At 39.6% G+C, this 26403-nt stretch overlaps 1 protein-coding gene across 4 annotated transcripts in view; it reads left to right on the plus strand.

Moving 5' to 3' along the window:
- The window catches only part of TBXAS1 (thromboxane A synthase 1), a 246495-nt gene that overhangs the window by 114360 nt on the left and 105732 nt on the right, over positions 1-26403 (plus strand). For all 4 annotated transcript variants that reach the window (XM_062492480.1, XM_062492481.1, XM_062492484.1 and 1 more), the window contains exon 5: positions 25045-25161. In XM_062492480.1, the coding sequence (XP_062348464.1) occupies positions 25045-25161 (117 nt within the window). The remainder of the gene's footprint in view (positions 1-25044; positions 25162-26403) is intronic.

Below are 26403 nucleotides of genomic sequence, written 5' to 3' on the forward strand. Positions count from 1 at the left end.
ATCTTTCTCTGTATTGTCACACTTCTCAGCTGGTGAAATTTTTCTTTCTCTCATTTTGTGTTCAGAGGTTTCTCTCCCTTTCTTGTGGTTGTGTGTCCATCTGTCATGGTCTGTAACACCTGTGTTCCTCTCTAAAATTCAGGTAGGTTATGTCACTATAGGCCCTCTCTCCCTCTCTCTCTTTTTCTTGTTCTTCATTAAGGATCTGTTAGGTAGAGCTGTCTCTGCAGGTTCACATCTTGCCCTTATCACTTGACTGTCCCCTGAATCATTTGTGGCTTTTGTGTACAACATCCTGTTTATTGATGAGGAACTGAGACATAGACAGAGTGACATCCCTGCCACTAACCAGAAAGCCTATGACACATGAGAAAATTTAACTCCTAGCCCTCCCTTTAGCAAAATTAGCAATCTCCCCCTTGTGCAGGGTTGCTATTTCTGTCTTGCTTAATGCCCATGAGTCTAAATCAAATGAACTTCCTTCATCTTATATGCTCTCATCTGCTTCTTCTCACATAGCCACAATCTTTGATCATTTCTCACTTTCCATCTTGTTCTCCCCTCTTCCAGCTATTGCTTTTCACTATTGAAGATTAGCAGCCTTCTGTTTCTGGGTCTTTTCACATCTAACCTGGGGATCTTTTCTCCTCTGGAGTTTTCACACTGGAAGATGTGTCCTCTTTAATTTTCAGTCAGCTCTCTTGGGGAAGTATTTGGTTACCCTGTACACTAGTAATCCTACATGAATATAAATAATGCTGGATGGTACATAAGGAAGGCCAGTGGAATTTATTCAGATGTGATTTGGGTTGTATGCAAATAATGATTGAAAGGTGAGAGTGAGAAAAGCACTTTCTAAGTAATAGAATTCTTTCTTATCACATTGACTGAATAAATGTCATTTTAAGACTTTTAATAGGGTTGCTTCTGCTTGTATATTTTAAAATTAGTCAAAGCAAGCTCCTCTACTTTGAGTGAAGGTTTCTCTTTGCTAGTGGAGAATTCAAAATGCTAAAAAGATCTGCCTGCTTTATTTTATGAATTCCTTCCCCAGTGAAGAGCAGTTATAGAACTGGCTTTGGAGTCAAAGCTGTTCACAAAGCTAGGCTAATATATTCCAGTCCAGACATGGCACATGCTTATTTTAACCCAAAGCCTTTTTATTTTGTTTAAGAATATCAGCCTTTTATGCTGAGAGGATGGGAAAGCAGGTGAAACCATTGGGTTTGAACAGGTCTTCGGAAAACATACTTGTGCTTTTCTTTTCTGACCTCCCCATATGCATTTCCAAAATCAAGATTTGTACTTCATCTACCAGAGTGAAGTGTGAGTTATCTAGCCTAGAATGCCTCAAAGAGAAATTATTCTCTGTAGAAGTTGTAGCAACTGTATGTTAACAGATTGTCACTGAGTTTCAGGATGGGCAGGACTAATCCTAAAAGCTAAGTGCAGAAAAAGTTTGTATTCCATGATTATTTTGCCACTTTTCAATTAATTGTAAAATATATACATATTTGATTAAGAGAAAATGGGAAATTAAGCTTGTGAAGGGCTGAAAACAGTGAATATATTGGTAGATGCCAGTGAGATGATGATTCAGTGAGTTCTGACATCTTGAATTGAAGCTGTCTTTAATGTGATGTCATGCCTTTGAGTGCTTGTAAGCAGGATGACCTTAACTGGGGACTGTGCACTTGTGGACTCCAATGTGGGAAGCCATCAGAAGGCATTTAGGGAAGGAGACTGATTTTAATCTGTTGAGAGGGTTCTTTTGGAAGCATCTTGTGTCCTGTCTCTGCATCTGGAAAGACCTAGACAATTTGTGCACTTCTCACACATTGAACTTGTCGGCTCACTCATTATATAGACAAAGTAGACCTTGCATGTGAACACAAGCTAAACTACTCTTCATTTTATGTTTCCTTTTGATACTGTATATTTCACATCTTTACTATGGCTATCTTTTGAAGATTGCTGTAAAAAGTCTTTTATGTTCCCCCACCATCTTCTCTTGTTTCTGAATTACTGGTTAATAATTCTTGCAAAAGTAGTGTACGGTGACTGCAGATCAAATCTGCATTAAGGTTCACTTCCTTTTGGAGCAAGCAACCAAGTCTAGCATGCAGGCTGCTACTGCCTTGTAGGCACAGGGTATATGTATTGTTAACTGTATAATCACAGGAAGGCAATAATGACACTGCTTTGCCATTTAATTTGGTCTCAATGTAAGCATTAGAGCCATTCAAAACCAAAAAATGTCTGCTGTAATACACCTTCATACGTGAGTGGTATGAAGCCTTTTTCCCATATTTTTAATTATAGTTGAAGAAAATATGAAAATTACTTTATATACCTTCTGCCAAAAAATATGGAATTAATTTTAATTTAGGTTAACCATGGAAACCTCAGCCAGCATTTAGGCAGGGCTGTGCTGGTATAAGTGATACCTTTTTCTCACAACTGTGCTCTCTCTTGAATAGGAGCTTCCTTTTAACAACACTAAGACCATTTTAAACTTCATTGCTGTGTTGCAAGTGAGATAGGATTATGGTGTTTGTTGCATTCTTCCAGGTGGGATAATGATACATAATCTGTTTTCAGATTGTTTTAAATTTCTTCATTGAAAATTTGTTTTTCAATTAGTACTTGAGAATCATTAAAGTGTACTTTAAAAAAATGTAGGAGCAGAATGTTAAGATAGAACAATGTGAAGAGGAGCATTACCTGGTACATAATTCAGATAATTCAAATGGCTGTAAAAATATTTCCTAGAAATGTGGATTCAGTGAGCCTTAAGGCAAAGGCAAGTACTGGCTAGTCAGGGTTTGACAGTCAGTCCTCTGCCAGGATTCATGTGGCTATCACAAGTGGAAACTAGTGGTTCATTCAGACCAAATCCTTAAATCTACCTGCCAACCAGCTGAAGGAGAGTGACATTTTTAAATTCAAAAATCTACACCAATTCCAGTCACTGTAAGAAGGCATCTCATCTGAAATTTTGTTGCTACAGTGGTGCAAATAGTAATGGATTAATAGAAAACAATAATGAAGTGGTAAAAATAAGAATAAAAAAGTACCAGAAATATAATATGATATAAAATCCTTGTATCCCTTTTGAAGGAAAATGAGTTGCTTGAGCTTCTTTCCTTTTTGCTTGTCTATTCTTTCTTGTCATCTTTGAATTGATCCACATAAGATCTGATTATTCTTTTCACATCTAGAATTCGTTACACTCAGCTGTTTCATCATCATCATCATTATTTTGGTGAACCTATAAAGCTTCAGGCTTACGTAGAGCATTAAACAAATAAAATGCAACCACCAAGTAGGAAGGAACCTATTTTCTGTGTTTTGTTTGGGTATGGTATGGGTATGGACATATCCCTGAACTGGTTGTTCTTTCTGGTCTCTTGCTAGGGGAAAGAAAACTGTATAATACTGTATCAAAAGATCTATCTAAATTTGATACAAGATGCCCTCTGGAGATCCCTTCTAAACTCAACCATCCTGTAATTCTGCGAATTTTTGGTCAGGCCCTCAGTCAGCAGAAATCAACATGTTAACTTGAGATGACTCTACACTTGAGTGATAATGATTATGTGTCTGCAGAGCAGGAGTGGGATGCAACAACTGGCTTCAAACAGCTCGGCTCAGGAGCTGGCTGACTTGCATCTGTGTTCTTCACCTTTTGCAAGTAAAGGAGCACTTGCATGTCCCATGCAAGATCTTTCTTGCTGCCTTCTGCCTTGACTTTTAGAGAACAGGCATCAGCATCACTGATGTGCTGGCTTTCAGTAAATTACCAAAAATGGTAATTCAGTTGTGTATCCAAACCCGGAGTCTTATCCAGCTTATGGGCTGGGCTGTTTCTTCCATCTCTCTCACAAATACAGTTTTTATTTTGAAAAATGAACCCACCAACATACTCATTTGGAGGCATGTAATGTAAAAATAGTTAAGGAATGTAAAGTTCTATGCTGTTGCCAAAAGATACATATGCATGCTGCCTTGACCCTGTACCCTTTGTTGTTTGGTTTAGAAAGGTTTATTTTCTTCAAGCTGAATTTCCCAGAAATAATCTGGTTGTGCCAATGCCATTGTCATCCTTTCATGTGAATTTCTTTGTTTATGTAGAAGCTGTTGTTGTAAAGTGCAATGAACTCAGTTTGTAAACAGATGATGAATGAACTTCTGTGGAAGTTTACCTTTGCATGGGCACATGGTTTGGAGCACCAGTGACACAGTATGACAACAGACAAGTCAGTACTTGGAAAATAATTTAAACAAATGAGAAAACATGGCAAATATATATGTGTGTGTGTGTGTGTATATATATATAAAATAAGGTCTTAATTTTCCCACACTTTAAAATGACCATTCAGTGGGATGGCTTAGTACACTAGTGATAATCTGGTGTGTAGGAATAGTTTGATTATGGTATTTAGTTTTGTGGCTGCAGAAAGAAGGAAAGAGAAGGAATGTGCTTATTTTGTTTTCACTGCTTCATTCTGTTTAGTTGTTGTTTGGTGGGATTTTTTTTTCTCCCCACTCCATCCGGTTTCATCTTGTTTTGTGTTTGGTTCATATAGGTCATGGAAGGTGACTGGCATAGCCCTTCTGGAGCCAACACGTCCCATGATTAGTTGCTATATCTGCATATATTTATGGATGCATACAGATGCACATGTATTGATTTGGGACCTCCTTGTGATTTGAGGAGAGGCCGAGTCTCTATCCCATTCTCTAGAGCACTGTAGACATCAATTGTACCATATCTTATTATGGAAACCTCACAAAATATGCCTCTTTGTGCATGCCATGGTGGCATTTCATTTCCTGATGCAGTAAAGCCGTCATGCCTGATGGCAGGCTGTGCCTTGAACATCCAATTGTTTGTGATACAGTGCTGTGATGTTCTTCCCTCCCTCCCTGACTTTGTAGGACAAATCCAAGCATCAATCCTGCCACATGTACAATAAGCCTTGATCTCACTGAGCTGAGAATATTTGGTGCTTCCAAAAACCATTCTGTGTCTTAGGAGGGTAAGTGAAAAGGTGTCCAAACAGTGAATTGATTAAGATGTACACTTTTTTTTTGCCTACCAGTTTTATACAGCTTCTAGATCATAGCTGATTTGAAATCTTGTCTGGTACAGCATTGGTATAGAAAGGGAATCATGTTAGCAGGGAATGAATCTGGCTGTATAGCACTTATCTGTTTAATATTAATTTGACTGCATATTTGTGGGTGCTGTTGTACAGCCGCATGAGCCCAGACGCCTGGGTGATTTTCCAGTGCCAGGAAGCTGAGCAGGGGCTCTTATCCTTGTTTTTGCCTGATAGTTCAGGAGCACTGAGGGTAAACAACCCTAACATCTGCTTTCTTTCCCAAGTGTGTCTCCGTGGCTGTCTTCTAGACATACTAGAATACCTTTCTAGCTTGGTCAATAGACATGTAACTATTTTGCTGCCTTCTATATATACCTCAAAATAGCTTTTAATTCAGGGCATCTCTTTTTCTTTCCCCTTTTTGCCTTGAGAGCTTGCAGGTTAATTTTTCTGAGCAGTTAAATTCAGTTTTGTTTAAATGTTTTAAAGTAGGAGTGCATATGCTTGCAGTAGACACTTGGAAATTAAAATAATAAATATTGAGAGGGTAATTTCTTTCACACTGTGTAAGTCTTTTTATACATGCACAACAAATTGTCCCTTATTCCCCATATGCTGAAGCTAATAGCACAAAACTAATGTTGTCAAATGATCATTGCTATTGACTGCAAAATTAATCAGACTTTGGCTTCAATTACCCTTAAAGAAAGGACTGATGTATTAGTAGTCTATGTTCTGTGAGCCACCTGATCCTCTGAATCCCAGTGAGAAGAGGTCTGGTTTTGTGATTAGGGCTCTAGGTCAATGTTTAGGAGCTCTGAGCTCAGTTTTTGGCCTTGCTACAGAATTCCTGTGTTCACAAGGGCAAAGCATTTAGGAAGTGCTTTGTCACCTTAACAAATGTAAAAGAGTATATTGGGAATTTCCAGCTGAAGCATATCATTAGTGAATGTGAGTGCTTCAGAACTGATGGCAATGAACTGGAATTTGGTTCATCTGTTAATTCCAATGGTTGTGGTGGGAGGGGTTTTTGTTTGTTCTTAAAAGAAGCTTCAGAAATGCAGATTAAAAAGTTTTAATGAAAAGCTCTTCCCCCCCCCCCCCCCCCCGCCTTTTAACTAAGTTTCTACTTTGAAGTATTTAAAAAAGCTAAAGTAGAAAAGTTAGTATTATCAGATTTAGTTGAGTGTATTTGAGGATCATCATCTCAAGTTTGTAATTTTTATTCATTGTTCTAATTCAGAACAGGAAACTAAGTGAAACCTGTGTCCTGTGAAGTGGGAGAGCTCATTTGTCTTTACCTTTGGAACACCTGGCACCTGCTTCTGCTGACCACTTGTCCTGGTTCTGGCCAGGACAGGGTTAAGTTTTTTGAGTAGCTGGGCGGGAGCATGGCCAGGAACCTGAGGTTGTTCTGTGCTGCATCACTGCCAGGGCTGGGGGAAAGGGACTCTTCTGGGGAGAAGGGGTTCCTTCTGGTCAAGTAGATGTGGTGGAAGGAGCCATCCAGTATTGTTTATTTTCAGGGTGTTTCCATGTGAATCCTTTCTTTTCTTGTACCCTCTCACTCGTATTGTTGCTGTTAATTTTCTTATCTCACTGCTGTTTCTAGTACATTACTCTTTTTCAACCCATGATCTTTACCTTTCCTGCCTCCAGTTCCTTCCTGCTGCAGGAAGAGGGCAAAGCAGTGGAGCAAGAAGGGTGGCAGCATAGCTTGGGGAATCTCAGTGGGGGCACAGAATTGGGGAATACCACTCCTAAACCACAACTCTACAATCCATAAAAAGATGTCAGCATTTGCTTACGTTTATGAATGTTCTTCTCATTTAATTCATTGGGCCATGGCTGTGTATTTACACAAGTATGTTTATTCTGTCCAGAATTGGGATATTCCCTTAAATGGGAAACTTTGTTTCTTCTTTCCTCTCATGGAAAAGAGGGTGAACACAGTCTCTTCTCAAACATTCCAGTATTCAATAAAGACTATTGAAAATTTAGGAAGATAAAAATATCAGTAGGCTGAAGTGCCAAAGAACAGCTTACAATCAGTCTTTAAACACTGACTGTAGTTAAGTCCAATAAAACTGAGGATGCTCCTGTTGACTGACTTGAAGATACCCTCTAACTGACAGTGTATTTCCTTTGAGTGGTGGCTTAGGTAGTTTGCTGTTTGAGGAAGGTTTCCTGTGCTGTGGCTGGAGGAAGCTCTCAGGGTATTCTCCAGCAGTGGGGACCAGGTTGTAGCTGGGTTTGGAGAAAGCCACACTTCCAGTGAGGCTGCTGTTTTAACTGGCTGACATATTGTTGTCCATGTAGGTAATATGAATTTGTTTTCTTGAGTTGTGAATCTCTAATTGAATAAATGAACACTAACACTTTTCACATTTCCAGGTAAGATTGCAAATAAAACTGGCTGATTCCTCCTGTGTGAAGGGCTGATAGTGATGGTGGAAATGGATCGGTTACAAACAGATTAAATACAAAATAAAAACTTCCACCTTTTCTCTTTTCCAGGCATGGGTTTTCTGTTTTCAAATGCTATGGCCCATAAACCTTGGCAATATAAAAGCAATGCAGTTGTCTGTAAGGAGGCTAGAAGATGTAAAAACAAGTTTCCTCTTTCCTTGTCCCCCCCCCCCCCAATGAAGAGATAAATGATGAGTCATCATGTTGAGATGCACAGTCCTCTTATTTTTCACTGGCATTATTAATGAAATGAGTTATTTTTCAGCATGGGCCTAAGTATTTGAATCTATCCCTGAGTCTTTCTCTGGTTTATTAATGGGCTGCAGTGCTGCCATCACCGTGGCATCCTGATACCTCTTCCCCAGTGAAGATTGCAAAACCACACGATGAAATTTACATTTTTAATTCTCCACTCTCCCTGCCTGTACACATAAAAATGCTTTGAAAAACCACGGGAGAACACAAATGTAAGGAAAATGCAGTATCAGAAAATTACTTGGGTTGCTGTGCTTTTTTGTTAATTTTTAACACTCTCCCTTTATGCTGTTATAGTGCAGCCATCAGTGGTTCAATACCTGCTCCTAGGTAGACACCACAACACCAGATGGATTACGTACTTTACAGCACTAATGATAGTGGCTGATAATGTGTGCAAATCTCCCATTCACTGCTTGTTCAAGGCAGTCAAGAAAATATTGAATACAGCTGTACATAATTATGCTTCTTTTGAAGCTAAACCAGCCTGTGAAATTTCTGTTCCTGGAAAATGGTCAAAATTAGTCAATAAAAAAACCCAATAAAACAAACAAACAACAAATCCCCAAACCCTTTGCATGTGCTTAGTTAATGGTATATTGTGACATTCTGTTTCCTAAATGCAAGGCTTTCCTGCCAAACTAGTGAGATTTAAACGGGGGGGTGTAGGGGAGAGGGAAATACTGCATAATGAAACTAGGAAAAGGTGATTTTGCTGCAGGTGTATGAAGATGCTGATTTGACAATATGCAGTATGTATGCACTTGTTTGTGCCATGAGGAGTTTGTGTAGGAAGAAGTCTGTGTGTGTCTTAATGTGTTACAGGTGTGTGAAGGGTCACTCCTCCATTTTACCCACTCCCTGTTCCTATCACATATTTCTTTGAGTTACTGTGAGGTCAGCTTTTGAAAATATCTGTTTTGGCTTGTTAATCCTCACCTCTGTTTTCTTCTTTATCATTCTGCAGGATTTCCTTTTCTAAACAACTGAGGAGAACAAGATCAGAGTGTTACTAGGTTTTACCTTCCCCCAGCTTTTTCTCCTGTTGAAACTTGCCAATCACTTTTGAAGCCTACATTGGGCTTTTCTGCAGCATAGGAGATATCATTAAGGCTTTAAACCCACTAATGAGGGAAATGTGTGCTGCTTGAAGGCTCCTGCAATATTAACTACATCCAATTATGTTAGGTAAATGTATGAGTATACTCAAAACAGGATGAAAGCATATCTTTCTACTCAGGCCAAAAGCAGTCTTCTGAGCCAATCTTTCATCAAACCTACATTGGCTATTTATTTACTGGGTTTGCAGCATTTTTTTTTTTTTAATACTGAATAATAACATTGAAGAGAAGCAACACTTACAGGCAGGAAAGGACTATCTATTCCTGGGGCTCTGTTCCTTATTTAAAGAACAGGTTTTGCTGTTGGATAAAATATGTGAGATCTTAAAAGTCTGATGAATATTTTTTCTTGTTTAAATATGTTATTGCTTCCTTATCTAATCATGCTCTTAGCTGACTGTGTTATGACTAGGTGGAGTGCAAATGAATTTTTTGCTGGCTTTTGCTGGTCCTGACCTTTGATTTCTGTTGATTTGTTGGTTTTTGTTTTTTTTTTTTTTTCTTTTGTTTGTTTGTTTTTTTAAGGGCAATTCAACTTATCCTACTTCTTTGGACATACACTGTGAGAATATTTTTCAGAAACTTATTCAGTCTAATAGCACAGGTGTTTAAAAGTCCCTTATAGTCAACTTCTGAAACTATTATTTGACAGTAGCAGATTAGTTCTTTTGTTTACCATTTTCTTCATTTTTCCCTATTTTTGACGTGTAGTAGAGTGTCATGTCCTTTGATTTTTGCCTTTCACAGTCTGCTTTTGTTTAGAAGAGTAATTAGTTTGTCACTTGTTCCAGAATTGACATAGGCTCAGATCTCAGTATCTGAGTTGGCCTTTTTACATGCTTGAGTACTCAGAGTTCAGACCCAGAACTTTGCTTTGTTTTCATGTCTTTGACCACATTTGGAGGAAACTCAGCTGCTCATGTACAAGAAGTCCTTTTGAAGCATCTGATGATACAGGAACCCTCTTAGGTGCATGGAAGTGACGTTTCACAGCACAGAGAAGTGATTTACATGTGCATACCTGGGAGTCTGGTAGTTCAGCACTGGAGTAGATGTGATATGGCAATATGGAATATTTGAATTGTTATGTATCATGCCGAAGATCTGTTCAGCCTGGTTGAGTGTCCTCTTCCAAAGGTGGCCAGCAGCAGAAGTGAAAACGGAACAGCAGGATAGACAGTGACAGTAATCTCCCTTCTGGCTTATTGGCCCAGCCTCCCATCACCAGTGCTGTGGTGACTCTCCAGTACCAGAGATTGCATCTGAGCATCATTTCTCTCATTCCCACCCCCCCATCCTATCCCATTTTGAATCCTTTCTACTAACTCTTATGAATCTTATGCTAGCAGGTGGGGGTTCTTGGTGATGAGCTTTTTGTTTTGACTGTGATGGTTCTGTCTATGGGCTCTTGTGCATGCACAAGTCCATTCCTCTTCAGCAAGAGTTAATGTGATAAGTACGGGCATTATTATACTAATCCTTGCAAGATTTTGCTCTTCATTTGACGTATTTTAAAGTTAGCATTGTATCTTCAAAAGAGTGGGTAGTTCTCTCTTTAGTCATTCATTCAGATATCTAAATCCATTTGCCGGCCTTTATGTTTATATTTTATCTTTAAAATATGAAAGGTCCTTTTTAAAAAATATAAATATGTATATAATGATAATATTCTTACCTAGCACAATGCTAACAACCTTTTGTTAATATGTCTTAACTGGACTCACCATTTCCACAACAAGGCCTACAACATGAATCACATGAGCATTCCTCCTCTGGTTCAGCTCAGAAGCTAATTCATCTTAGTTTATTTGTTGGTGTGGACTTTTTCAAAGCCCTGCAGGCTAACTTAGCACTGAAGCAGATGAGTGTTCACAAGGGCTCTCCACCAGCTCCATTTCAATGGTGGTTATCTCCAATAGATGGGCAGGGGTGAACAGCTGATGGTGTCGTAGCATCTTATAATGATGCAGCTGGAAAGTTCTCTTCTACCCAGCAATTAACTCTGGAAGATCTGTGCTAAGTGAAAATTGTTGCCACCTTATTTTATTTTATTTTTGCCTGTGACTTACACTATGTAAGTTTCATTCTGCAAGAATGAAATCTCCATGGGAAAGGATGTTCGGAGGCTGTGCACTCCTCACTGCTGACTGTGTGTTAAAGTTACAAATCTGGAGGGTCACAAGTGAAGAATAAGTTGGCAGGTATTATTTTACTCTCCAGTGAGAATTCTTCTTTATACAGTTACCACATATCTTGGCATCATTTGTTGTGAGTAATTGATAGCAAACAGTTGGCTGATCCGAGCCTTGGGAAGGGACGGCGCTGCCCTGAGTTTTGGGGGTGCCATGGAAGTGCCACACTGTGAAAGCACAGCTCTTGACCATGACCAAGGAAAGTCGCAGGACACTTGCCAGTGCTGCTGATGTACTGTCAGCATTTAATTCACCATGTTTAGAAGGGAAAGGGAAGGGAATAAGGGGTGTAAAATTCAAGTTTTGACATGGCATGTCTCGTTCGCAGCTCTCCAGTGTAGTGCGTGCTCCTTACTTTGAGCACACCTGGCCACTGTGCATTTTCATGTTCATTCATCAGTTTCTGGAGGCTCGGTGGTGGCTCAAGGAGGCTCCATTTAGCCTCACAGACACATAGCCAGCAGCATATATACAGAGATCAGGAATCAGCTGTCCTGCAGCAAAAGTAAGGCCTTGTCGATTGTTGTTAATTATTTATTCCTGCCAACCTCCTCTCACTGGTGTTAAGCAACAGAAACAAAAATAATTACATTCTTCACTAAAATAATGTTCCATTCCTCTTCTTTTCCTTTCATGCTTGCTCTTGGAGTGAAGGGTTTGGGGAAATAAGTAGTAAAAATATGAACTATCTTGTAGTCTTCTCTTCTGCTAGATTAATTGTAAGTTGAAGGTACACAAGATTTTTTTTTCCCCTTTTCAAGGCAATTGCAACTGACAGTTTCCCCATTTCCTTTTCCATTCTCAGTGTGTGCATTTAGATGAAGCTAAAACTGCACTCTTGCACTTCTTATACAGCTTTCCTAAAATAATTCTGAATAATTTAACAGTGGCTCAGAAACATTCCAGTTTAACCAGTCATTGACCTTCAGTCAAGTTTAAATGTCATCAGGCCTATGCTGGTATTTCATGAGTTCCAAAGAAGCTGTACAGTCACAGAGGCAATGGTGAGATCTATAATTAAAGTTGCCCAATGCCTCCCATTACAGTGTTTTCCTTTCAGTAGATTATCATAGTTTAACTACTTCAATTAGTATTTTCCATTTAGAATTTCTCAGTCAAAGTGGTCTTGCTATTTTGGAGATGATGCCTAGGGAAAAGTTTGGGTTATTTATCGATTGTGAGGAAAATAAACCCAGAGTCTATTTCTTTCACTTTGGCTTTGTTTCCTCTAGTGTTAAGGGCTAGATATAAAAACCACTCTGAAAATCTGACCAAACTGCTTAAGTTTATAAGCCCCTGAAGAATCTCAGTAAACACAGACTCAACAAAAAATTATTAAAGGAGACTGACTTACTATTATCGCTCTCTGCTGACAGGACTCTACAAATGACTAAGAATTTCTATGAGTCATAGTGTGAGCTTTATGTCTGAAGGAGGAGAATCCTGAGTTTGTGACTGATTCATTTTACATGGAAGGTTTTGGGATTCTTTTTATGTGTAATGTTAAAACCTCTCAGGATATTATTTCCTCCAGAAATCTTGAATTTGAGAAATCAAATAGAGATCCTGTGGGTATAAAAATGTTGTATGATAATATAATTAAAGAATTGGATCCATTTGGACCCATTTCTGCATATGTGTTAGGATACAAAGACTGCACTAAGCCTAAGATTTTTAAACCTCTTTAATGCTTAATTTTGCTCTCTAGTATCTATCTTCCTAATATAATTCTAATTGACTGCAGTAGGAATTTATGGCAAACTATATTGTCAACGGTAAGAATTTAAAAAAAAAAAAGCTTTGTCCTAGTGATTTCTGAGATTTGATTAGGAAATGTGTGGAAGGCAGAATTTTCATGTCATATCTGTTTTTGAGGAGTAGAAAGCCAAAATAAAAATAAAAAGTTGATTGAAATAATTTCTTTCAGTTACAGCTTTTAATGTAAAGAAAAGGTAGTTTCAATTTACAAGATAAAGTTATTTTGTTCCAAAAACATCTATAAAAAGGTGGTTTCTTGGAACTTTTCTTCTTCTTTTCTTCCAGAAAGCTGAGAGAAAGAAATTGATTTTACAATATTGACAGTTTCTTGGAAACCTCATGGATTTTTTTAAGATTCCCTAACCAGCTCTGGTTTTATTTTTGTTTAATGTTTGATTTGAATTTTTAAAAGGAATGTACCCTCCCCAGCTGGTGTTCCACAATGTCACATTACATGTTCTTTAAATGCCCTGGCTGCTGGATGATGCTCCCTTGTGGAGCACCCTCTTTGTGGTCAAGTGGGGAAGCTCTCATGTTTTTTCACTTTGATCAGCTCTTCCCTTTGTGCTTGTGGTAACATTTATCTTGTAGTGGCAGTGACAATCACTTTTTGGTTATAAAAAGTTGGGTTTGTCCTAGGCTTAAGTTTTATTCTAAGTAAAAGAATCAGCAGGGTTTTAGACGTGTCACAGAGGGTTATTTTTTTCAGTTTCAAGATCCCTTTTATTTTTCAGACTGCTGGATGCTGGGGCTGTTCAGCATGAACCTCCAGTGTGAGAGAAGCAGCTGTACAGATGCAAAACGAGTTCTTGTGACATGGGAGTGTGTGTGCTGTGCTGGCCAGCACTGATGGTTGGGAACTACTACTCCCATCCACCAGTTAAGAAGGGCTTGGAAGTGCAGATTCTAATAACTTGCAAGTAAAAAATAACACGCTGGGTGCATGCAGTCAAGTGTGATGTGTGTGCTGAGCATGGTTACAGCCTGGCAATTTCACTGGTGTCTGGTCCTTCCAGAGAGTGAACTCCTTTCCTTTTTCACGTAGGAAATCCCAGCTGGCAGAACCTCCAGTCAGGTTGCTCATTGCTGTTCCGTGTGTGCCTGGCTCTTGGGGGGTTAATCCTCACTGAAAGGTTGCAGGTGTCTCATTCTCGTGGCTGGCACGCACTCCTTCCCCGGGCACTTGATAAAAGAGGATCTAAATCCCAAATCTCGCTCTGTCCTTATGTGCCTTTGCTGAGTTTCCAGCTTGTCTGTGCCCGAAATGCTGGTGCTGGCTTTTTGGGCACCCTGAGTAGGGAGAATTTGGGCTCTGATCCATTCCCCTGGTAACAGTGCACTAAAACTGAAGCAAGAGTAGTAAAATAGGCCCCCCAAATGCTGCATCATCTGAAGGAGGCCTGTTTAGCTGGAAAGGGATCTCTGAGCTCTGTAGTGTGGACTCCAATTTGTGGGGGTTTTGTTGTTTTTAACATTTTATCTTATCCTAGAACTCTTAAAGTAAGAAGTTATGGTGACATGCTTTAGGTTTCATAATCCACGCTGCATCCTATTACAAGTCTAAATGTTTAAGAATGTAAAAGTAGCTGATACTGTTAATTTATTTGAATGAGGTGCTTGCTGATACTCAGAGGAGTCTTTAAGCTTCTCTCCTTGAAGAAATCAGTAAGAGTGATGTGAGCAACAGTCTGCTTACAGGTGGTTTGTGAAATAAGGCTGTTTTACAGAAATTGTGAGCTCCAGGGAAATCATGATAAGTTCTGTAATGTTATCTGTGCGCAATAGGACTTTATTATTGTTGAAATTATCTTATGACAAACATTTAATTCTAGATATACTCAAATTAATTTGTAAGAGGGAAATGAACAAACATTATTTCATATAAGCATGTCAAAATATGCTTTCATAATTTAGGATTTTTTTAAAAATTTGATTGAAACCAGGCAATAACCACAAATATGAATTCTTGGAAGATAAAATGCTGAAAGTGTGCTGTGCAACTCCTGAGAAAGTTTTATAGCGTAGTACTTCTTGAGGGACAAATAAATGAGGAATGAAAGCAGATACTGCTATCGGAAAAATGCATTAATGTTTTGACAGATAGATGTGAAATTTTAATATATGAAATTTGGAATTACTTTCCCTGATGTGTAAATATCCCCTTAATGTAATTAGAAAGAATTGTGAAGGAACAGACAGGGAATTCAAATTCTTCAGCTGAGCAAATACTGCCAATGTGATTTGTTGATGGCTTGTCATTCTATCATTACAGCTGACCTGGAGTTTTCTTTCTGAATGACTTTTTGAAGGAAAAGTAATATAAAAAGTAAAGTATTTAGCCAGGGTGTGTTCTCACTTGGACTAGGAGCATATGCTTAGAGAAAGTGAAGAGCAGTATTTCCTATAGAATATCCCTCTAACATCTGATTGCACATGGTTGACTTCCTAAACTGAAAGCTGTATTTGTGGTTTTAATTTTTAATAGCCCTTTTCTTACAAGAGTTTGAATTAAATATCACATTGAACCCATTTTTTGTTTCTTAAACCATTAAGAGGCCTCACAAGAAAACATTTATCAGCTTTGTTTGACGTTGTTTTGAAATTTTCTTCTTTGCACTGAGGGGAAAAGGTGAAATACTCTTTCCTTGGGTTGTTTTGCACGTATTGGAGACCATTGATTTGCTGTATTAATCCCAAATCTTCTGTTTCAAATTAGATAAATGACAGTTTGAAATATATTTTGTGTATCAGGATGTTGTCACATGGGAAATGGGGTATTAGGCAACAAGTTTTAGGTGCGATATGAGAACTTGGAAGACTGATACAAACCCTTTACAATGTCTTTCACCTTTGGGTCATAGTTTGCTACTTAGTCACTTGTTTATTTTCAGTGTTTCTCAGTGCTTTGAGGTTTTAAGCTAGACAGGCCTGCATATAATTTCATTTCTGTATTGCAGCACCTGAGTGGAAGAGGTCAAACTAAAATTCTCAGTAGAATATGAAGTACATGAAGAAGTGCTGTTCCTTATATATACTTTTCTCCGAATAGAAACATTGCATGCAAGTGATATTTTTAAACTGAGCCATTGGTAAACCTCCCCTTCACCTGCCTTGCTTGCCTCTGCTAGTGAATAAGGGTCCTAAGCATCTAACCCCTATTTAACGAGCCTATTTTGACAATAGAGATTTAAAACTCTTGCTCGGCCATAGCTAATGTTCTGAAATGCCTTGAATCCTTTGGAATTACTGATTTCAGGAGCTGAAATCACCAAACAGAAGCTTAGCAGTTTTGAATCTTGTCCTAGGTGATCTATGGATAGATGTGTTGAGAGGACACAGCCCTCATGTGCCTTTGAAAGCGACTGGTGGCTCAGGCACTGCAGAAAATGTAGCAGCAATAAACGTGGTTCTTTGAATCACAAAGTGGTGGTGTCGGGCTGCTTCAGTGCAGTTCTCCATGACAAGGGGAGTGCAGGAGAAAGGCTTTTCCACATATTTACCTGCTGGAAATGCTGGATATCATTCCAAGGCATTCCTCTCATCTCTCTGTGAAGTACCCTGCCTAGAAACTTCCAGGTGATTCTTTGAGAAGATGAACTTGCAACCTTATTTGTTGAATTGATGCCAAATTCTGTGTGCTCCGTGGCATTCATGAAAGAGAAATTAGTGAATCTCTGCATCCTAATAAGGCCTCAAACTATCCCTCTCTTCCCCCTAACCTGTACTCCTGCTGTAATAATTTTTCCTTCATTATTCTTATTTCGTTATTTTTCTTCCTATCCTTACCCACAGGAAGGTGTTACAACTTTCCCCCCCATGACTTCTTTCCCTTTGCAGCTGTAAGAGAGGGAATAATCCCTGATCACAGCTGTAGTGACCTCTCTTCTGGAATTCATTTTGTTATTATGTCTAAGGAAGTGTAGGACTCTCCCTCTGTTGTTGTTATGGCAGCTTGGACAACTCTGCTTATTTTGGTGAACTTTTTCTGGGGTATCTAACTGCATACCCAAGGCATTTGGGTCAGCAGCCAAGAGGAAGGGCAGTGGGGTGGTGAGTAGTACTTAAAATCTCTCTTAGTATTCTCCAGAAGCTTTAAGGTTGCTGCAGGTATGTCCCTGGATGAGGAGAGTGTGGAATACAGTGGTCCTGTGTAAATAAAAGATCTACCCAAAGCTCTTATGGGCATTACCTGTCATTCCTACATATGCCAGTGATTAAAAGCATGGTTATATATATGTCCCAAAAAATACTGGGGACTGCTTTTTTCCAAATACTCCTTACAATCTGTAAAAGGAACTTTCTGGTCCTCAACCATTCTTCAAGGAGAAGTGTGTCTAAATAGAGAGGCTTTTAATAGTCTTATAACTTTATCTGATATTAAAAAATCCAGTTATGTCAGCTGGAGAGTGGATTTAAACATGTTTAAATACTGCTTCTCAGCAGAAACTGTCCATAGAGTATGGGTCCTCTAGTACAACCTGAATTTGTTTATAATACCAAAATTCTTGATTAATTACGGGCAAGTACTTTTTTCTTTGGTTTGATTGTTTTGATCCCACATATGCAAACTGACCACCATATGCAAACTCATGAATGCATGGACCTAATTTTGGTGTTGCTTACACCAACAAATGGAACATGTCACTTGCATCAGTTTGGGTCAGACTGCAGGAGGCCATATGTGTTTATTTTAACATTTATGGATGGTTATATTTACCTCATTGCAATGACTCGCTTTGGTCTCTATTGACAAAACCATGACTTAAGAGAATGTTTGCAGAGACAAGAACAGATGTTTCCAGGCTGCTTGCCACAGGGAGGGGAAAAAAGCCAGTATTTGCTTGTAAGCTGGGGTTGGCTGTGCCATTTTTCCAATGAGTAATTAGGAATAGTAGTTATTAGTCAGTTGCTGAAGATCCTGACTTGATAGCAAAAGAACTTGCTTGGAGAAGCCTTTTTGTACAGTCTGATCTATAGAGTAGAATGACAGACAATTGCTGTAATCACTGAAACCAATTCTACTTTGTCACACTCTTTTGAAGAACCTTAACAACCAAGGAGAACCTAAAAGCTTAATGAAATAGATAATCCATGGACATTTTCTCCTCTTCTCTGCAGGCATATTGATTTCAAATTAAGCTGAAAACTTCTACTGGACGCTTTTATGAAATTGCAGAGCAACATGAGTGTTTTGGAGTTAGTTTGGTGGTTGTTCCCCCCCGCCACCCCCCGCCCCGAGCCATAAGATCACCTTCTGAATCATACATACTTAAATCAAACTTGTTTTAGGCTAACAAAGAAGAGGGGATGAAGGTGTAATAGACTATTAGCAGGGTTGGTGATCAGGGAGGGTTTTGAGTAATGTTCTTGTGAAGTAGTGTCCCTGCTCATAGTTTTAATGGGCAAGGAAGGACTGATTTCAGCTACCTGGGAGCAGCAGTGTGGGATGTGTGGCATCTAAGGATTTGGAAATAGAGCTTTGGAAAGGCAAAGGAGCAGTGAGCCTGCTTTGGGAGAGACAACTCCTGTGTGTTACAATTGCCTTGGATTTACATGGATGGGAGGCCCGTCACAGTCCCAGCAGAGGGGTGAGAGAGGCTCAGTGGTCTCCCACACTGGGACACAGCCCTCAGTGGACAATGCCAGCCCTTTGTCCTCTGCCAAGCCTTTGGTTTTGGGGTGAGGAGGTGATCTTGCTCCATTATGAGATGATGATTTGTGAAGGGAAAAATTTGCATGCTTTGAAGAGATGTGTCTGTAACATCTGGGTATGCAAGGGCCTTCCAGATGGAAACAGCAATGAACTACAGGGTATATGAAATAAATTAGCTCTATTTTAGATTTTTAAATGTGCAATGCAGTGCTTTCCTGGCTCAGTCAAAAGCCACTACACAATATGTCATTGAATGTCATGAATACAGGGAGAGCCGAGCATGACTTAAAATGCCAAGGAAGTTGGAAGGAATATACTATATCAGTTTACCAACAGGGAGTTTTTAAAACTAATATATGGAGGCATCTCCTGCCTTCCTACTTTCATGATCCACTTGCTGCAAGCTTGGTAAGATATATTCCTGGAGATATCTCAGGGATTTTTTTTTTTTCTGTTGCTTTTTTTAAGAGCGAGTGTTATGTTGATCTGTTAAGTGTCATGCCACTGCCACTGACTGGATGAAATACCATATGGGCAGTTCATGGGTTTACTGGTTCCACCTGCTGGCTGAACTGGTGGTGATGACCTGTCAGTCAAGAGGAGTTGAATGAGTTATTTTAAGAACAGATTTTATTACTGATTCCTGTCTGAGGTATGGAGATAGTGCCTTGTCTTCAAGCTACGAACTTTGTCTCATTTTTTATTAAATTCCATTTCATTACATTCAGTTTAAAAATGCAATTTCTTAAACAGGATGGTAACACCTAATCACAAGGACGTTTTTAGCAACCCTTTTTGAAAATAAGATGATCAAGCTAACCCAGTGATGTGCAAGCAGTGCTGCCTCCTTATCCCTTCTGGAACTTGCCTTGGGGAGAAAGCCACCCCCCCTAAAGCTAATACAAATAACTGCATGGCATTCATGAAGGCTGGGAGAAGGATGACCCCTCGCACTGGGAGTATACCCCCAGAATTTCCCTGGAAAGGGAAAAGGGGAGGAGGCTGGAGTTAGACTTAACTCTGGATACTGAAGCCCCCATGGGTACTGAAAAAAAGGTGAAGGAGAGAGGAGCAAATGACTCTGTAACGTTATTGTGAGTTGTAGGGTTGAGCTTGGGGTTGAAGTTCAGGGGAGCGTGGGCATGGGATTCCGGTTAAAGCTGGATCCCACATCAACTGTGGGACTAGATGAAAGCTTACATGAACGCAAATGGTGTTTTCTAGGGACGACTAATGCCAGAATTAGTGTTGAAGTCACTCTTTGGATTTGGGATTTTGGGTGCTCTAGAGTTTAGTTCCTTGTTTGAATCGGAGCAGACTGAGTGCTGACGTTTTACTCCTGTAGAAGTAAATTGGTTTTGATTGGTTTTGTTAGGAGTGGGCTGTAATTAAATCTTAGTTTAAGATAACAAAATGTCTGAGATTTTGTTTTTTACAGAGTTTAGTTTCTTACTGTGTTGTCAAAACACATGGAGAAGATTAACAGCTGGTTCTGTGGAGGTGAGTGGTTTTTAAAGGTATTTAGAAGTAACCTTTAGGTTCTTCAAAGATTCATCTATTCAGGATACTTAAAGACTGCCTTCTGCTGGCAAACCTTTATCCCTCATTTTTCTCCCAAAGAAATCAGAAGAGGTGTCTAAGGGAACATCATGGTGCTGTTACCCTTCCTTCTCTAGGCAGTCATTGCTGACTGCCAGAGGTTCAGTCTAGCCTACTAGTGACAAATTTGGGAAAGGAACAAATATTGTATGAATCACAGAAGGCTACAGTTTTACTCCAAGATAAAACAGGGACAGGATATTAGTGCATGAATAGGTCCTACAGATGTCCATATTGACATGCTTCTTAGTACACTTTTGTTGTGTATTGATTAGTTGCTTCCCAGGCATGGTCTGGGCACAGCTCAGGTGAAGAACATGTACCATGGCCAGAAGCAGTTTGGATATCTCCACTGTTTTTGGGAAAGGGATTTAGCTTTGGGGACAGGGAGTGTTCTGTTCCACTTGGCCTCAGAGCCAAAGATTTATTTGCCTGAATTATTTAATAACCCAGAGGAAACCAAATTGGCTCATGACAAATAAGCCAATAACTGGGTCAGAAGGGTCATCCTGAGGAACACTTTATGGGGGAGGGAATTCTTGCATCAATTGCAGAAATGCCACTCATCTGCAAGTATTCATTTGTTTTCTCTTTTAAAAGCAGTGATGTTTTAAAGGATTTGTTTGCAAGAAAATCCCCCCAGTTTTCCTTGTTGTGGCTGATGACATGTCTGTGATTGTGGGAACTCAGCAGCACTTGCAGGTACACTGCTAGAGACTACCAAGATGCCAGTAGTTTTCACGGAGCATTGCTGTACCAGAAATGGTTGATTACACAGGAGAAAGAAGCGCAGAGCACTTGTTTGGTATTTAGATAATGCTAGATGGAACATGATCCTGATTGCATTTGACTTAAAAGCAACCTCCCTTGCTGCCCAAAAATGAAAATCCTGCCCCTGAAAATATTAGCTGCCTCCTATGGTAATTGTATTTTTTTTTTCCCCCCCTGATTTTTATAACCTCAAGATTTTTTTAGATACATCTAATACTTTGTCCATTTGGAAAGAGGTGACACTTCATCTTTCACTGAGATACTTCAGGCTCGTTCTCATGCCAAATCCATTTTCATTCTTGCTATATGAACCTGTAACACAGGTTATGCAGTTAGGAGGAAAGTGTTTGCAGAAACAATAAGGAAAACCCGATAAATGAAATCCACTGTACAATGTCAGTCATGCTGATGATATTCCAATAAACACAAACATATTTTTGCGTGCCCAGTTTTAAAGATATAGAGTAAAGTAATTCATGGCCAACATTGTTTTTTCTTCCTTGCAGCATTTATACGTATACCATACTGCACACAACAAAAATATGTTAAGGGAGCATTACTGTCATAAAGTAGTGTTAAAAAGCAACGCTGTAGTTGGTGTTGTAGTTATAATATTATAGTTAACAGGCTTTTTGTTCAGTAACTGGGTCCCTCTGTGAATGTGCTGTATACAGTCTTTATACAATTAGGAGCACTTTTTAGGGTGAATGTTTGGTTTTAGGAAGGGAATTCACTTTCAAGACAAATGGAGTGAGATTTATATCACATCTGTTATTATCTAAGTGGAGCTTTGTCTTGCAAAGGAGATTTGTCTTACAGAGTACACAGTTTGAGTAGCCTTCAGTTTTGGACTGGATGCAAAATACTTTTCCAAGTGTTGCCCTGTAATTTTTTCTGTTTTTCTTTTTTTTTTTTTTTTTATTTTCTCTATTTTTCTGTATGCAATTTAAACCTTACTTGGGAGACAGAATTGGTCATTTCCTTGTGGGAATTGTTATTCTGCTTTTTCACTGTAGTTTCTGAGTGCCTCAGAAATGTTAATGTGTCATTAGCATTTCTGAGGAGGTGATGTGACATCTCCACTTTATAAAGCAGAAGTGAAGGCTGGTGGTTGAAACTCGGATCTGAGAGTGTTTGCTAATTTTGGGGCTGCACTCAGTGACCTGATTTCTTGGACTACTGCCTTTCACAGGATCAAGGCACATTCCCTGTTGTTGATTTCAGTGAGTTCTCAGGAGCACTGCAGTCTGGGTCTCGGGGTTTGAAATGGAGGCTGAAGACTGAAGACATGAGGAATTCTCATTAAGTGACCAGCTGAGTCAAGATTTAGTGTAAAAGGCTGCCCCAGCAGCACAGAAGAACTGTGAAGCAGAGGGTAGCATGCTTTCTGACAGGATAATGCTCATTTCCAATTGTCTAGAGGCTCTTTTTTCTGATTCTACTGTGCCTTTGAATACCTGTAACAAATGATGAAGAGCTCCACTGAGTGATGGTCTTTCTAGCTGCACTTGTGATCTTCAGGAAAGATACCTACTGACAAGTTAGAAAACAGATTATTTATTTAAAGAGGCTATTCAGAGAAAACAATCCAAGTTGTTTCAACTCTGACAGCCTGTCCAAGGCTTTCCTTGTCATTGTACAAAATAGAATAGTTTATACATACATTTAAAAAGTGCCCTTATTTTGTTTTACAGTAGTCATCTGATGACAGTACCTAAGTCAATCTCTTCCTTCAGTTTACTGGTCTGTAGTGTCATCCCAGCGACATTAGTTTTCTACACTGGATGGTGTTGCTGAGAATGTAAAACTATCCCATTAGACTGTTTGTGATATAAAATAGGCTTCTGCATTTTACAAGCTTATGCAGTGTAGTAAGAATTTGGCAAGTGTAAAGGAAAAAGGTGTTAAGGAGAGCTGGCAGCTCCTTAAAGAAATGATATTAAGTGCAAACTCTTCCAATAAGGAAGAAAGCTGGTCTTCCACTGCACTTCCTTAACTAAATTGCCAGTTCTTCATGGCTCCTGAAGAGAAGTTTTTTTTTTTACAGAGTGGAAAGTAGGTCAGATTTCTAAGAAAAGGGATAAAAAAAATAGCTTGTAATAGCAATAAAATCAGAAGAAGTGAGGCACAAAATGATATTAAAGTACCCAGGTGTGTAACAGGTTGCAAGAATTCATTTTTCATGTACTGTAGTAATGAAAGAAAGACTGAAACGAAAGGTCAGAGGACAAAAGGGGTCAACAGATGGTATTGGGATGGCCAAAGCATCATTTGTTTATTTGGGTGTCTCCAAGTAAAATGGAAACTGTTGCTACTGATAACATGGGGGACTGTACTGCTGCCACAGTATCCAAAAGATCTCACCTGCATAAATGAATGTCTCTGTACCTTCTGGTAACTAGAGAGGTGTACACCTTCTGCCCACACCCACCTGTCTTAGGGTGGTTTTTCTGGAGGACGTTGCTGTACAGTGCCTGAAATGTATTTTGGAACAGACCGCTGTTGGAAGCAAAGGGAGGAGCACAAGGTGCCTTCTTTGCAAGAATTATTCTGTACTTTTGTTAAAGATTTAGATGATGGCACTATGCTAAAAATTTATGTAGAAAGCTGGTAAGGATGAAAGACGCTTTGAAAGAAAGGGCTAAAATTCAAGGTGGTTTTATTCTGTTGAATAAATAATCATAAAGGGAATGGGCATAGTTCAAAGGGACATGTTCAACGTGTGACTCTGGTAAGTAACCAGCTTTAATGATAAAGGCTGGGGAATAACTTCCTAGGGAGTGATTGTTCAGAAAGATGTCTGAAAGTTGCAAGGAACCACAAACCAGTTCATGACAACAGTGTCCTGCTGTGTTATGAAATATTCCAGGGTGAATAAAGAGGAATATAGCTTGCAATATGTCTGGGGGAAAAAAAAACCCCTTCCTTGCCTGGAGTACCACATTGGGTCACAAGGACTGTACCTTGAGAAAGAAGTAAATCAGCAAGACTATGCAGAGCATCAGTACCAACACTGAACAAACAGTCCTAGATAACATAACCAATAAGTATATATTGAGTGAAATGGTGTTATGTGGGGGTAGGTGGCTGCAATATGGTTAGAGGCTGTTACAGCCTTCTGTATGTATGAGCTGCTGCACAGATGAGGAGAATAACCCGGGTTTTATGCCTGCAACAGCACAAAGACTGAAGTTCCAGCAAGAGGGATTATTACCTTGGTAAATGTAGTACAGTACTGGAAGAGTTTGAGTGGGGATTATTGAATCTCTGTTATTGGAGGTCTTCAGGAACAATTAGGAAACCTCTTCTGATGTAATATAAAATGTAACATTTTCTGGTGTGGGGCTGGACATCTTCTGATTCTTCTTCCAGGCAGAAGTGTGTTATTTTCTGATGTGCTTTCTCTTTTGTCTTTTATGTCTTTTTACTCTTTGGTGAATAGCACTGTTCACTGGACAAGAATTTCTTCAATGGCGTTAGAGATTTAGTAAATTTACAGTAGTCATTTTGGTACAGAACTTCATGGGGCAGTGCTTTAAGCTACTACATTTGACCAACTGCTGAAGCTGGAAGAGTCACAGGCCACAACTTCTCAGTGAGCGTTCCTTATAAACAGAGTAAGGACTGGGCCCTACTTTCCAATCAACATATTTTCTGAAGACTTTTCAAATGCACATAATAGTCTGACATACCAGCTGTCACCAGAAAGTGTGTCCCCCACCAACACCGGCATGTGATGTGTTGGCACTTATGTCACACGGGGAGGCAGTGTTGACAAGTCCTCTTTCTAGTCACCTTATAAAGTACAAGGAAGAAGCCAGGATTCAGTGAAGGCGATCTCAGGAGAACACCAGGAGCATTAGAACCAGAGCAGTTTGAGAAAGGAGTTATGGGGGTGGTCCAGGACTTTTACAAGCCCAAGATAAAATGAGTGCAGGAAAAGAGAAAATTTTCTCCATCCTCATCCATGTTTAGCTTGGTGTTTGGGACTGATTTGAACCTCTCTTTATGGGACAGCAGTGCAGTGCTATTCCTGAACAATCTTCCCGAGTGCCAGAGTCTTGAGTAGCTGTAGTTGCATTTGTGTTAAAATTGAATTTTGTTTTCTTTTAACTTAGAAACCGAACTTGATATCCAAGCCAATGGTTGATAGCATCCTTTGTCTTCGTGATGACAGATGGAAGTATGTGCGGAGCCTCCTGACCCCAGCCTTCAGCGATACCAAACTGAAAGAGGTAAGGTGTAGACATTGCTGCTTTCTTATTTTAAAAGACTTGTACAAGCACCTGCTTTACGTAGGTCCATATTAAGCATAGGTAAAACCTTCTACTTTGTGCCACTTTATTTAGACTTGAAGAGCACATGCAGCAGGGCTTCCATACGGCATGGTTCTGATCATAGACTGGTGAAAATCCAAATGGCTCATCTGAGGATATGATTCTCTGTCTTCTTCTGTTTAAGTCAGTTTATCCATGAATGTGTAGCATACTCAGGAAGGACCCTTACCCCTTCCTTTCCCCTGCCCCATCAGGAGTAAGCTTAAGTCCAGGAAATGTTATTGCTCCCAGTTGGATCATAGCTTTTCTTGATGTGCAGAGTCAGCAACTTCCATGTTAACACAGGAACTGCTGTCAGTCTATTTTCATTTCTCCATCTCCTTCCCTTTCCCTCCTCCTCTTATTCTTTAATCCTGTCATATAATAAAATAAGTCACTGGAACAGAATGTCATTGCCAGATAAATACCTCTGACTGAAAATAAATGTCTCTGCACTGACCTGCTGCTAATTTCCTAGAAATGTATCAGCATTTGCTCAGCCATGGGAACCCATTACTCAGTAACAAAGTCCTGTTCCAGTGATACGATATCTCTTAATTAAATGTATATAAATGATTGACTGGTTAAAGTCCCCTTTCGAAGAAAACTACAAAAAAACAACCCCACAACAAAAAAAATCACCTCTTCCTCTTTATGTTTTATTCTGAAAGGGAATCATGCCTCACTCTAGTGCCCAGTCCTGGGTTGTAAAATTTTCCACTGGGCAGACGCTTGTGTTGTTTTGACATGCCGCTGTCGAAATCCACAGTAACATCTAAATGTGTCTGGCTCTCCCAGCTCTATAGACAGCGGTCGCTTAGCAACGCCGGCTGTCACCTCCTTATTATGGTAAATTCTAATTGGCCACGAGCCTGGCGGAGATGCTGATTAATCACGACTGACAGTGCCATTGGTTATGCGCCCTGACATTTGCTCTGTCACCGGCTCCATCACGAAATTTCAGCAAGGCAAGGGTGTTTAAATATGCAAGCGATTAGTTGCACGTGGCATGGTGGGGAGAGGGGAGTTTTGCATTTTCCTAGTGGAAATTAATCTGCCTTACGGCAGGTCATCAGCTCTTTGCTCGTGGACTGACAAAAGATAATGCTGCACTCCCCTCAATTTGTGGAGAGCAACCTCTGCTGGCACCAGCCGGGCAGG

Source organism: Cinclus cinclus, chromosome 4, assembly GCF_963662255.1.
Source record: "Cinclus cinclus chromosome 4, bCinCin1.1, whole genome shotgun sequence".
NCBI lineage: Eukaryota > Metazoa > Chordata > Aves > Passeriformes > Cinclidae > Cinclus > Cinclus cinclus.